Source organism: Camelina sativa, chromosome 10, assembly GCF_030686135.1.
Source record: "Camelina sativa cultivar CO46 ecotype springtype chromosome 10, ASM3068613v1".
Lineage (NCBI taxonomy): Eukaryota > Viridiplantae > Streptophyta > Magnoliopsida > Brassicales > Brassicaceae > Camelina > Camelina sativa.
Window position 1 is genome coordinate 22,508,882 of NC_141889.1, and position 14,387 is coordinate 22,523,268.

General features: G+C 44.5%; 1 protein-coding gene across 1 annotated transcript; it reads left to right on the top strand.

Moving 5' to 3' along the window:
• Nucleotides 1-6,157: 6,157 nt before the first annotated feature.
• On the top strand, nucleotides 6,158-7,954 carry LOC104720546 (uncharacterized). The gene is made up of 5 exons (XM_087468702.1): nucleotides 6,158-6,488; nucleotides 6,576-6,711; nucleotides 7,204-7,294; nucleotides 7,355-7,490; nucleotides 7,635-7,954. Exons 1-5 carry the CDS (start codon nucleotides 6,158-6,160, stop codon nucleotides 7,952-7,954), a joined length of 1,014 nt encoding a protein of 337 aa, XP_087324828.1.
• Nucleotides 7,955-14,387: the final 6,433 nt, after the last annotated feature.

Sequence of the window (14,387 nt, forward strand, 5' to 3'; positions counted from 1 at the left end):
TAGTAACCAAATAAGCCTCACAGCCCTTCTCGATCATCTTTCCAGCCTGAATGGCCGAGATCACGAGACTCTCCGAAGTCGGTCTAATCCCCTGAAAAACTAACTTCCCTCCTGAGCACTCAAACTCCACTCTACCCCGATGAAATTCCAGATGAACCATATGCCGATGTAACCAGTCCATCCCCAAGATAACGTCATACAGCTCCACTGGGCTGATAAGCAAATCCGCAGGCCAAGAATCTCCCGCGATCTGAATATCAATACCCCTCGCTCGACCAATAAATCTCAGAAACTTGCCTCCAGCAACTCTGACAACTCCCGCACGCTCTTCGGGATCTCCTATGATACCCGCACTCTCTGCACACTTTAGGGTAATGAAGCTATGAGTAGCTCCAGAATCAAACATAACGTGGGACTTAAACCCGCCCCCGAACAAGGTCCCTACACAAACCTCATGTGTTGAGAACCTAACACTTAATAACAGGACAACAGAAAAACTGAACTGACTAAGAATTCACAAAGACAAGTACCATAAATTATACTTGTGATCGCCCCAGCATTGGTTCCACCAGTCTCTACAGTCGTGTAAACATGTGGTGCCTGCTCAATCTGAACCACCGGCTACCCTCCCGGTTGCACCTGCTGCAACGCTGCCACTGCTACCGGCTGTAACTTAGGACACAAGGGTCTGATGTGCCCTAGCTCCTTGCAATGATAGCAAACACGAGCTGCTATCGACGGAGCACTCCTCTTAGGACAGCTAGCAATCTTGTGATCCATGCTCCCACACTTGAAACAACTCGCACCACTCGACGTCTGCATAGCCTCCCACCTCCTCTTGGTTCCCTGCGCAGGCTTGCCGCCCTTGATAGAACCTCCCTGATAATGAGCCTTACTAGGCTGAACTGCTGGGTTAGCCGCCACTAACTGTGCCCGGATATCCTCCTCGATCCCTGCTGCAGTCTCAACTAGCTCTGCACGCGAAGCATAACTCCGCCCTCTACAGTGAACCCTCAAGTCATGACGTAGGGCCCTAAAAAATCTTTTGATCTGAGCCTCCTCAGACTCCATATCCCGACCCCCATACCTTAGAAGTCGACTGGACTCCAAGTCAAGCTTTCGCACTGACCGAGTCCCATGAGCTAGCTGAAGTAACAGCACCTCTAACCTATCCAGTGCCTCTCTAGGGAAATACTTGCGGTTGAACTCCAAGACGAAGTCAACCCAAGACATCTCTCTGCACTCTCCTGGCTGCCACAGAACTCCACCACAGCTGAGCATCATCAGTCAAATGGTGGACCCCAATGTCCACCCAAAACTCCTCAGGACATCTCAGAGTATGGAAGTTACGTTCCACACTCTTCCTACACGCATCCACAGCGTATTTGACCCCTTCTCATGGTGTCGACCGATGCTCGCTAAGTCCCTGAGTCGTCCTCGCGTTAGTGTATTGGTGTCGACCGACACCACTGCCGAGCAGTGATTTCCTTCAAACAGAACCTCCGAATCTTACCTCCAAACTTCTCCTTTTCGTCCCACACGATCCCAGGAACGAATCCAAGCCTCAGGAAATACGAAAAACTCACAAAGAACAAAAACAAACAACCAAACAACACACAATATCACAGAAACAGAGATCTTAGCTTAGATAAGCCATGGTCATGCACTCACCTTAGCCAAACAACGAGATCTAAGCCCAAACGACGAAGCTACCACCACAACAACTCTCACACTATGTCCCTAGCCTTGGATCCACACTCTCCAGGAAGAAACTCTCTCACAGATCAAAGGAAACTCTCAAAAACCTTAAGAACAGGCTATGGAACACACTTTTCTTCTTTTCTCTCTAAAACTCACAGAAATGGCTAAAGTGACGAAGGAAGTCGAGTTTTCGCTTTTAAACTCAAGTTGAGGGCTTTCCGTAAATCAACCACGCAAACCGGACGATTAAAATCGAACCGATCAAACCGTCTGAGAACGGTGTCGACCGACACCACAAGTGGTGTTGATCGACACCCTAAACAAAATACCAAAAAAATGGTTTGCGGGTGTTACAATTCTTCTCTGTCATGAAGGCAGGGTGAGGAGTAACCGTAGTTGAGTCCTCATACGATTGCAGTTTACTATCAAACCCTTGAACCTCTGAGATCATATCATTGAAGGTAGGTGCAGGGAGTTTGCTCAAGGAACTATAAATGATCGTTGTTATGGGGTCATATTCCCTGCCCAGACCGTTGAGGAACCCGAAGACCTTCATGGATTCATCTACAGGCTTCCCAATGGAGCTGAGAGAACCACAAATTGGCTTAAACTCTCTACAGAAAGTAGAGAAGGTTTTACCCTTCTTGGACATTAGTTGCAAGCTGCGATGGAAGGAGAACTCTCTGGCCACGCTGCTTTTGTTGAAGTTTTCAGCAAGCGACTCCCATATATGACGAGAGATTTCAAGGCTGTGAACATGACTGAGAACCTCTTCAAATAGGGTTCAAAACAACCAAGACCGGACAAGTTAGTCTGTACAGAACCAAGACTCGTACTGAGGGTTGGGTACTTCGGTAGTGACATCACCATTGACAACAAGACGGGACTGATCTGGGATTGAGACAGCTCCAATGACGAACCCGATGAATTTTTGACTAGAGAGGAGAGACTCGAACTGCGTCTTACACAATAAGTAGTTGTTGTTGTTGAGCTTGAGCGTGACTGAACTCGAGACATGGACATATTGTGGAAAGGGGTATGTGGTTGCCATTGTAATGCCTGTGAGAGGTTAGAATGGCTCTGATACCATGAAGGAACAAAGAAACAAAGAGTATATTCTTTGAAAAGATACTTTCTATATTGATTGATTGATTAGGGTTTTTACAGCTCTGTTTATATATCCGTACTATGAAACAGTCTAGACTTCCTAAAGCAAACTTATCCTAACTTCCAGCTGTGTTGATAGGAATTGCTGAACTTTTGAATTTGTTATCGTTCCTCTATTTCCTCTTTTTTGCTGGTTTGTGTTGCAGGTGAGGATTTTGGTGAGAATTTTGGCTTTTTCTGTGACTACAACAGGGATCGTCTTGTTGGGCTTGGGCTGTGTCTTCGTTCACTTTGTCAAGGCCCACTTTGTCTCTTACACAAAATGATGGTTTCCTGGAGCATGGTCTTAACATTGGATTTGAGCCATGATCTTCAAATTCTGTCTGATGTCTTCTTTTTACTTGACGAGGATAGGAAAGTCGCCATGTTTAGTCAGAGATGGATACAAGACGACACCAGGTCCATCGACAAGATAGTTTTTCTCGCGGAGGATAATAAAGTCAGTGAATTTGGTATTCTTAATTACGTTCCAAGTTTGGTCCAAATCGAGCTACCAATCCTCTACTCTACATGCAAAAGGAAAAGAGGTGACTAAACCAATCCTCTACTCTACATGTAAAATTATGTGTTATTCTTATATTATCTTGGTCATATTCTTTGAATAATCTTCTGATCGAGCGAGCTGGAGGCAAAAGGAGAAGATGTGGGTGACTAAATAAGCTCTACATGTAATCTCTTTTTTTGTGTTTTTTTCTTTTAAATATCTCGGTCATGTTCTTTTTTTTTTGTTTCTCTTAATTAATTTTTGTCATGTTCTCTTTGAACTGATATCTTAGTAAGATGTGGTATTGTAGTTTTAAAAAATAAAAAGAATAAATAGTTAGTTACATGGTTTTGATAATCACTCTCTCCACCCATATTATTATATTGGGTATCCGCTGAATATTAATAGAAAAGCATTTTGTTGAAAGTGTTGATCTGTCGTCGCCAGAGCGATTTGGAGATTTAATTACAATTAAGCATCTCAAGATAAACATATTTACAAAAATATATTATTATTTACATAAATGTGTCATTAGAATATATATGGTAATATTTCTTTCTATTAGTTTTTTAAAATGAAAGACTTCATCAACTATTAAAAAATATATATATAGTTGATAATTTAATTATCATTTTCATAACATATTTAATGATTTAAAGTAAATTATATTTCATAAACTATTAAAAACTTATTCTCCGATTTTAAAAAATTTGATGACTATTCAAGTACTCCCTCTATTGCACAGTAAGTATCATTTTGACACATTTCACACAAATTAATAAAATATTAGAATATACATATATGTCTTTATTTAATAAATGTTTAATGGGTTAATTTAGTCATAAATTAAGAGTAAAACTAGAAAATATAATGAAAAGATGCATTGCAAATGTAAATAGTGCATTGGAAATGTAAAATGACACTATTTGTGAAACAAAATTAAAATTCTAAAATGACACTCTTTATGAAAAAATTAATTATTAAAATAATCTTAAAAATAAATAACATTATCAAAATTATCACAATAATTAACATTATATTCTACATTTCACGGGTGAAATATATTTTTACACAAAATAATTAAACGTAAATTTGAATAATAATAAAAAAAATTATGTGTAAAATTATTATTATGATACCTTAAATTCCAAATAATAATTTTACTTGTAATAATTTTATTTGAGTCGATTTATTCCGCATATAGTGCGGGTTATTACCTAGTTGTAACATCCGCGAACCGGAAACTGCAATTTTGGTCTGAGTGTCGATCGACACCATGGGTGTGTCGATCGACACCATATTTTTCGGTTTCGACCAGTTTGATTTAATTGTGGTTTGGTTCGGTTTGGTTCAATTTAGTTCAATTTGAAATCCCTAAATCGTCATATTTAAGGTGGGTCGACGAAAAGGGTTAGGAAGGTTCTCTTTTGTCGCCGGTTAAGTGTTAGAGAGAGAGAAAAGGAGATTTGTGAGTGTTCTTGAGTTTTGGAGAGATTGTGGTGGTTTCTGGGGAGATCTATTGCTGGGATTGCATCAGAAGATTGCTAGGAGTGTGGTACAGCTGTGTTTGAGTCAGATTCTCCTGCAAAACAGGTGAGTGCATGACTATGGCTTATCTAAGCTTGAGAAATCTATGTTTCTTTGTGATTTTGAGTTGTTTGATTGATTCATTGTTTGCTTGTGGTTGTTTTGGTGTTTCTACGTCCTTATATGTCATATGGATGATTTTGAGATGAATGGGAGGCTTTGGGAAGCGGGAATCTGCGAGAGAGCGTTGAGGAAGACGATGCTCGGCATCAGTGTCAATCGACACTTTCAGTGTGTCGGTCGACACTTGTGCGAGGACGGCTCGGGAATCTTTGGGAGTGTCGATCGACACCATGTGGAGGTGTCGGTCGACACAACTAGGGTTTTCGGAAGGTGTCGAGCAGGTGTCGGTTGACACAAGGTTGTCAGTGTCGATCGACACTGGTATGGTGTCAGTCGACACCAACCTTTGTTGGTCGACGATTGCTTGTTTCCGGGTTTGATTGTTACTGTTGATGATTGCTTGACATTAGATTCTCAAATGCTTGTGTGTATAGCCCAATAGATCGGAGGATTGCCTCACTGTGTATTTTTAAGAATACTCATGCATCTCAATATGTGTTTGTGGTGCAGGTAAAGGCAAATTGTGATCGTGGAATCAGGGCGATGAGGAGGGGGATGTTCTAGAGGCTTGATTGATTGTGGTCTAACCATTGTTAGGTTGCTATAATTGAGCTGATAGAACATTGTAGGATGTTGGAACCTTGTTATTTCTTTGTTAGATTTGAAGTATTGTTTTGTTGGTCATTGGATTGTTAATGCTGGAATTTTTATTGGTTTATTGGAACTGTTTTGGTTATCCGCTGTTGTTGATTGTTGCTAGGTTGTTAGTGGGTATGGGACCACTAGTAAATTAAAAAAAAAAAAGGATTGTTTCTTTTTGGTATCAGAGCCCTTACGGTTCTAGGACTAGGGTTCATTGTGCTTTTACTGTTGCTGTTTGGGATTTCATGCTAGAGTTGATTATGTTATTTAGTCAATTGTGTTTGGCATGGGGTCCTAGAACAATCACCTTCGAGCCTACTTCATGATTCCACGGTGAGTTGTGATCTTGTGTAATTAGAGTTATTGTTGTTTAGCCTTCTGTTCTTGGTAACACAGATGGTTAGAGGTGTGGATGTTGTTGGTCGCGGGCGTGGTCGAGGTCGTAGTCGTGGTCGTGGTCGTGGTCGGGGGCGAGGTCAGGTTCCTGAGGCCAGTGTGAGTGTGACCCAGAGTATGGCCAGTGAGGAGATAGCGGAGTTGCAGGTTCATCCTAGTGTGTCTGGAGACCAGGCTGGTTTGGGTGACGTTGGGGCGAATGGGCCCGGTGCCGGTCACGGTGATGCCCTGGGTGTGAGGGCTGCAGAGCAGGGTTCTCCAGGCAGGGAGGATGTCTTGTTGGGCTTGCTAACTCAGGTTTTGGCGCGGCTTCCAGCAGCGGTGCCACCAGTGGTTGGTGAGCAGGTTCCGGTAGTGCCGCCAGTTGTTGGTGGGAAGGTTCCAGTAGTGCCGCCAGCTGTTGGTGGGCGGGTCCCAGCGGTGCCGCTTGTGGCGGGTTTGCAGCCAGGTGTGCAGCCGGGGGCCGAGGTAGTGGATGCTCAGTACGTGCAGATGATGGTGCAGCTGCAGCGAGTGGGAGCGGAATCTTTCTCAGGAGGTACGGATCCGAGTGTAGCTGATGAGTGGACGGAGCGAATGGCGGATCTTTTCCGTTCGCTTCGGTGTCCCAACCAGTTGAGGGTGGACTTGGCAGTGCATTACTTGTCATGTGATGCACGTGTGTGGTGGAGGTCAGTGACAGCACGTAGGGTGCAGCGGGATATGTCTTGGGAGGAATTTGTGAGGGAGTTTAACTCCAAGTATTTTCCTCAGGAAGCTCTTGATCGCATGGAGGCATGGTTCTTAGGGTTGACTCAGGGTAACCGTACAGTGCGGGAGCTGGATACTGAGTTCAGTCGACTTGTGGGGTATGCAGGTCGGGCTTGGGAGCCAGAGTCGGCTTAGGTGCGGAGGTTTTTGTTGGCTCTGCGGGATGATCTGAGGACTCGGTGCAGAGTGCAGAGCTATGCTACGAGAGCGGAGCTGGTGGAAGTTGCAGCTGAGATAGAGGACGACTTGAGGTCACAGGTGGTTGTGGTCAGTCCTTCAGTGCAGCCACAGCGGTCCCAGCCGCATTCTGTTCCTAGCAAAGGCGGCAAGCCTGCGCAGGGGCAGAAGCGGAAGTTTAAGGATATGCAGAGATCAAGGTACACTGGTCCGAGATTCTTTGGGTGTGGTAGCAGGGACCACAAGGTGACCAACTGTCCGCAGAGAGGTGAGCAGCGGGCAGTGACGGAGAAGCGGGCGGTGATGGAGCCGCAGACAGATACTCGGGTGTGTTACTACTGCAGGGAGACGGAGCATATCAAGCCTCGTTGTCCCAAGTTGCAGTAGGTGGCTGTAGCAGTGGTGCAGGCTGGGGATCAGCCAGGAGTGTCGCAGGGTGTGCAGCCGGTGGGTTGGATCGAGCCGACATCATGTGTGTACTCGACTGTGGAGACCGGTGGCACTAGCGCAGGAGCGATCACAGGTATAACTTCTAAAATTTGAACTTGGTCAATTCATTAGTTCAGATTATGCTTGAGATTGAATGTTAGGTTCTCAACACATGAGGTTTGTGTAGGGACCTTGTTGGTGGGCGGGTTTATGTCCCATGTTTTGTTTGACTCTGTAGAAACTCATTGCTTCATTACGCCAAAGTGCGCGGAGAGCGCTTGTATCAGCAGAGATCATGGTGAGAGCACGGGTGTTGTCAGGGTTGCAGGAGGGAAGTTCCTGAGAGTCTTCGGTCGTGCGAGAGATGTGGAGATTCTGATTGCGGGAGAGTCGAGACCGGCATATTTGATTATCAGTCTAGTGGAGTTATATGATGTGATTTTGGGTATGGATTGGTTGCATCGTCATAGGGTGCATTTGGACTGTTACAGGGGTAGAGTTGTCTTTGAGCGCCCAGAAGGGAAGTTGGTTTTCGAGGGAGTGAGACCGGGAGGATGATCAAGAAGGGGCGTGAAGCCTATTTGGTTACAATCTCGATGCTGGAGTCTGTGGGGCAGTCTTCTGTCAGAGGTATTCGGGTTGTGGAGGAGGTTGAGGATGTGTTCCAGTCGTTGCAGGGGTTACCACCATCTCGGTCTGTTCCCTTCATGATAGAGTTGGAACCGAGGACAACGCCGTTGTCTAAGGCGCCCTACAAGATGGCTCCAGTAGAGATGGCAGAGCTAAAGAAGCAGTTGGAGGATTTATTGAGTAAGGGCTTTATCCGTCCTAGTTGTTCACCATGGGGAGCACCGGTGCTGTTCGTTAAGAAGAAGGACGGGAGTTTTCGGTTGTGTATCGACTACCGGGGGTTGAACTGGGTCACTGTGAAGAACAAGTACCCTCTCCCGAGGATTGATGAGTTGTTGGATCAGTTTAGGGGTGCTACTTGGTTCTCCAAGATTGACTTGGCATCGGGTTATCATCAGATTCCGATACATGAGGCAGATGTGAGGAAGATTGCCTTCAGGATGAGATACGGGCATTATGAGTTTGTGGTGATGCCTTTTGGTCTGACAAACGCTCCAGCTGCATTTATGAGATTGATGAACAGCGTGTTCCAGGAGTTTCTGGACATTTCAGTCATCACTTTCATCGACGACATCCTGGTATTTTCCAAGAGTCATGAGGAGCATGCAGTACATCTGAGAGCAGTTCTGGAGAAGCTGCGGGAGCAGAAGTTGTTTGCTAAGCTGAGTAAGTGCAGTTTCTGGCAACGTGAGATGGGGTTTCTAGGCCACATTGTTTCGGCAGAGGGAGTTTCGATGGATCCCGAGAAGATTCAGGCCATTAGTGAGTGACCGAGGCCTCAAAGTGCCAGTGAGATTCGGATTTTTCTGGGCTTAGCAGGTTACTACAGAAGGTTTGTTCCAGGATTTGCGAGTATGGCACAGCCGATGACTAAGCTTACATGGAAGGATGTCCTATTTGTGTGGTCATCAGAGTGTGAGGCGAGTTTGGTAAGTCTCAAACAGATGTTGACTACCACTCTGGTGTTAGCACTGCCTGATCAGAACGAGCCCTATGTTGTGTATACAGATGCTTCTGGAGTGGGGTTGGGTTGTGTGCTTATGCAGGAGGGGAAAGTTATAGCTTAGGCTTCGCGGCAGTTACGGAAGCACGAGGCTAATTACCCTACTCATGATCTGGAGATGGCAGCGGTGATTTTTGCTCTGAAGATTTGGAGGTCTTATCTGTATGGCGGGAAGGTACAGGTATTTGCAGATCAAAAGAGTTTGAAGTACATTTTCACTCAGCCAGAGCTGAATTTGAGACAGAGGCGTTGGATGGAGCTAGTAGCGGATTATGATCTATACATAGCTTACCATCCTGGTAAGACTAATCTAGTTGCAGATGCCTTGAGTCGGAAGCAGGCGGCTTCGGCTCTGGAGCAGGATATGGAGGTATTGATAGGTGAGATTAGTGCATTGAGGTTGTGTGTTATCTCATAGGAGCAGATTTGCTGAGTAGAGTGTGGTTAGCTCAGGAGAGTAATGAGGGACTGGTGAGTCCCTCTAAGGTTGCAGGTTTGGAGTATCAGGTCTCTGCTAATGGTACTATCCTTGTGCATAGTCGGGTTTGTATGCCCAAGGGTGAGCATTTGAGGCAGGAGATATTGAGAGAGGCTCATTCGAGCAAGTTCTCTATTCATCCGGGAGCGACCAAGATGTATTGTGACCTCAAGCGGTATTATCACTAGGTCGGGATGAAGAAAGACGTAGCCGATTGGGTTGCGAAGTGTGACACCTATCAGCTAGTGAAGGCGGAACATCAGGTTCCTGGTGGTTTATTGCAGAGTTTGCCCATTCCAGAGTGGAAATGGGATTTGATTACTATGGAATTCGTGGTGGGTTTGCTAGTGTCCAGGACGTTTGATGCTATCTGGGTCATTGTGGACCGGTTGACTAAGTCGGCACATTTTCTGGCCATTAAGAAGACTGATGGAGCAACAGTCTTGGCTAGGAAGTATGTGAAGGAGATAATCAGGTTGCATGGGGTACCAGCGAGTATTGTGTCTGATAGGGATTCCAAGTTCACTTCGGTGTTCTGGAAGGCATTTCAGGCAGAGATGGGCACTAAGGTGCATATGAGTACAGCTTAGCATCCCCAGACAGATGGACAGTTAGAGAGGACGATCCAGACATTGGAGGATTTGTTGAGGATGTGTGTGTTGGATTGGGGTGGTCATTGGGCAGATCACTTGAGCTTGGTAGAGTTTTCTTATAACAACAGTTACCAGGCGAGTTTTGGCATGGCTCCTTATGAGCCTTTGTATGGGAGGTCGTGTCGTACACCGTTATGCTAGACTCAGGTGGGGAAGAGGAGCATGTACGGGGCAGATTTTGTTCAGGAGACTTCGGAGAAGATTCGGGTTCTCAAGCTGAACATGAAGGAAGCTCAGGATCGGCAGAGGAGTTATGCCGATAGGAGGAGGAGAGATCTTGAGTTTCAGGTTAGAGATAGAGTGTACCTCAAGATGGCCATGTTGTAGGGTCCGAACAGGTCATTGTCAGAGACTAAGTGAAATCTGAGGTACATGGGTCCGTTCAGAGTGGTTGAGCGGGTGGGACCAGTGGCATACCGGCTGGAGTTGCCTGAGGTTATGCGTGCGTTCCACAAGGTATTTCATGTGTCGATGCTGAGGAAGTGTCTCGGTGAGGGTGATCGGTTGTTGGCTAAGATTCCTGAGGATCTTCAGCCCAACATGACCTTGGAGGCGAGACCAGTGAGGGTTCTCGAGAGGAGGATCAAGGAACTTCAGAAGAAGAAGATTCCTTTGATGAGAGTCCTTTGGGACTGTGATGGTGTTGAGGAGCAGACTTGGGAGCCTGAGGCAAGGATGAAGGCAAGGTTTAAGAAGTGGTTTGAGAAGCAATCCACGACTTGAGCTTGCCTAGCCTGGTCCAAGTTGTAGTCCGTGGCTGGAGCGGGAATGGAGTATTCCAGCCCATCTCTCTTGCTACTCAGTCACTTGGCGTGCTTGGTTGTACGACTAAGTACCAAGATGAGGTGGTGTTTGGGGTACAAAACTTCCGCAAGGCAGTGTTTGGAGGGAAGTTCCTTGAATTAGAAGTTACTATGAGTGGAAAGTTTCCAAAAGTGGTAAGTGCTAAAAATTGAAAGTTTTATGTGAGTTAGAATTTGTCAATTTTTGGTGGCGGAGAGCCTGGGGGAGGGCTTGTGTGGCCTTTGTGGTGGGCTGTTTAGCCGTTGTGTGGCCTTTGTGGCGGGCTGTTTAGCCATTGTGTGGCCTTCATGGCGGGCTGTTTAGCCATTGTGTGGCCATCGTGGCGGGCGGTTTAGCCATTGTGTGGCCTTCGTGGCGGGCTGTTTAGCCATAGTGCCTGTTGAGACGGTCCTTCGAGACAGATAGTCTTCATGACGGTCCTTCGGGATTAGTGTCCTTGCTGGGGGTCCTGTTGAGGACATTTGTTTGGCCTTTGTGGCGGTCCTGTTTAGGACATTTGTTTGGCCTTTGTGGCGGTCCTGTTTAGGACATTTGTTTGGCCTTTGTGGCGGTCCTTTTTAGGACATTTGTTTAGCCTTTGTGGCGGTCCTGTTTAGGACATTTGTTTAGCCCGTGGGGCAGTGAAATGATCCTTGTGTGGTCATGGGGTATTCCAGTGAGGGGATATGTGGTTGGTAGGACATTGTGTTGTCTTACGCGAGCCACGAGAAGGAAACCTGGATAGGGATAGGACTCAGACGTGTTCAGAATTGTTTGCTCGCGACTCGTGGGTAACTTAGGTTCTCCTAGTACCGTCATATTCTAAGACTTTGTGGCTTGGGAGTATGGCTGGTATATCGACTTTGGATGACGATCCGGGGTGCGCTGTAGGGTGGCAACCCGAGAGACGATTATTTTGACTCCCTTATATACATTATGGCATGCGGGTTTAGGTTCGATGAGGAGCCAATATTATGGCATGCAGACTTCGGTCTGATGAGGAGCCAATAAAAACTCAAGGTTTGGGCCTGTGAGTAAAAAAAGGTGAGTCCAAAAGTCGAGAGCAAATAACGCTTGGAGCGTGAGTCTATCACCTAGAGGTGACCTTTCGTATATCAGTCGGAGGAGTGCAGGCCGTAGAGTCGGTAGCACATGAGTCCTTGACTGGGAGTTGTTCGAGATTCGAGCACGAATCTATTTTGGTGGGGGAGAATTGTAACGCCCGCAAACCAAAACTCTGCGTTTTGGGGGTGGGTGTCGATCGACACTCATGTGGTGTCGGTCGACACTCATGTGGTGTCGGTCGACACCACTTATTCTGGTTCGATCAGATCGATTTAATTATCGATTTGAACCGGTTTGGTTTAGGGAAAACCATTGAACTGAACTATTTAGGTGTTTTGTCGCATAAGAGGGTTTTGGCAAGTTGTGTTTGTCGCTGTTCTCTTGTTTTTGAGAGAAAAGAGAGAAAAACCTTGTTCTTGAGATTTTAGGTGTTTTTGAGAAGATTGTTGGCTGTTCTTGGGAGATTTGAGGCTAAGGGGGAGATAGAAGCTTGCTAGGAGGGTTGGATTCATTGCTATTGGTCTGAATCTTCGTGCAAAGTGGTGACTGCATGACCATGGCTAATCTAAGCCCTTGATTTCCTTGTTCTTGCTTGTTTGTTGTTGTTTTTGTGTGTTTTCTTGCTGGGGATTGGATTATACAGGTTCCTAATGATGTTTCCGGCATAGGTTTTGAGTATTGGATGATTTGGATGAGATTGGGAAGCCAGATTCGACTCTAGGCTTCGTGTGGATGGCAGTTGCACGTGGAGTGTCGATCGACACCACTTGGTGTCGGTCGACACCAGCAAAAATGGGCATCGATCGACACTGTGGGTTAGTGTCGGTCGACACTAGGCTGGTGTCGGTCGACACCTCCCTTCCAGTGTGGCGATGTTCGTTTTCCTGGTTTGTGTGTTTTGTTTGTTGATTGTTTGGAACATTGGAGTCATTTTTGCTTGTGTGTATAGCCAAGTAGATGGGAGGATTGCCTCACTAAGTATTTATCAAATACTCATGCATCTCAATTTGTGTTTGTGGTGCAGGTAAATGCAAAGTGTGATCGTGGAATCAAGGCAATGAAGAGAAAGATGTTATAGGGACTCGATTGGATGTTGTCTGGCGTTGCTAGGTTGCTAGAGTTGGTCTTTAGAACTTGCTAGGTTGCCGGTTCCTTGTTTTCCTGTTGTTTGACATTGAAATGGTTAGGATTAGATATTGGTTATTCTATATTGGATTATTATTGGTTTTTTAATTGGTATTGTTATTCCGCTGTTGTTTTCTGATTGTGGTTAGGAGGCTAGTGGGTATGGGACCACTAGTCGTAGTTAATTATTATTATTATTATTATTATTATTATTATTATTATTATTATTATTATTATTATTATTATTATTATTATTATTATTATTATTATTATTATTATTTCAAAAAAAAAAACGGGTCAGGTCGTTTCATCGAGCAAGGTGTCAGTTGATACCAGTTGTGGTGTTGGTCGACACCAGATTGCCATTATCGATCAACACCATCTGGGGTCGGTCGACACCCTTCTTCAGTAGCAGCTGATGTTGCAAATGCTTTGTATATTGCCTGGTTTGTTTTATTGTTTGTTGTTTGTGGTATGAAGAGATTTTATTGCTTTTGTGTATAGCCCAATAGATGTGAGGATTGTTTCACTAAGTGTTTATAAAATAATCATACATCTCAATTTGTGTTCATGGTGCAGGTAAAGACAAAGTGTGATCGTTGAATCAAGGCAATGAAGAAGAGGATGTTCTAGTGGCTCGAATTGGTTGTTGTCTGTAGGTTGCTAGAGCTGAGTCATTAGAATGTTGTCTAAGACTGCTGGTTCCTTGATTTATGATTAGATTGGTTATTGGCGTAAATGTTATGGAATTAATCCTGGATATTTGGTTATTGGTAATTTCTTTGGTTTAATAGTATCGTTTATGTTATTCGCTGTTGTGTGATTGTGGTTAATTGGTTAGTGGGTATGACACCACTAATTAATTATTATTAAAAAAAAAAAAAACTGGTTTCGTCATTTCATATATATATATAATATTTATCCCATGGATTCTGTAAAATTTTATGCTCTATATATGTTTTTTTCTTCTACCGTAAAACCCATTTAATTTATCATGTATTTTAAATTCAATCCACATCATTTCCATATGTCTCGTCTAGGGCAACTAAATTTCACATAATTTTTGTCACCATAGCAACATATGTATGATTTTGTACAAAATCATAGAAATTTGAATAATACATTTGAATTAATATAGTAGTATAGTACTTAAGTATCATTAGCCATTCCCAATCTTAACCACTCTCTTATTAAATCTGTTTGTAAAGAAAATAAAATATTACTAAACTATGTAAAATAGCAAAAGAAACATGT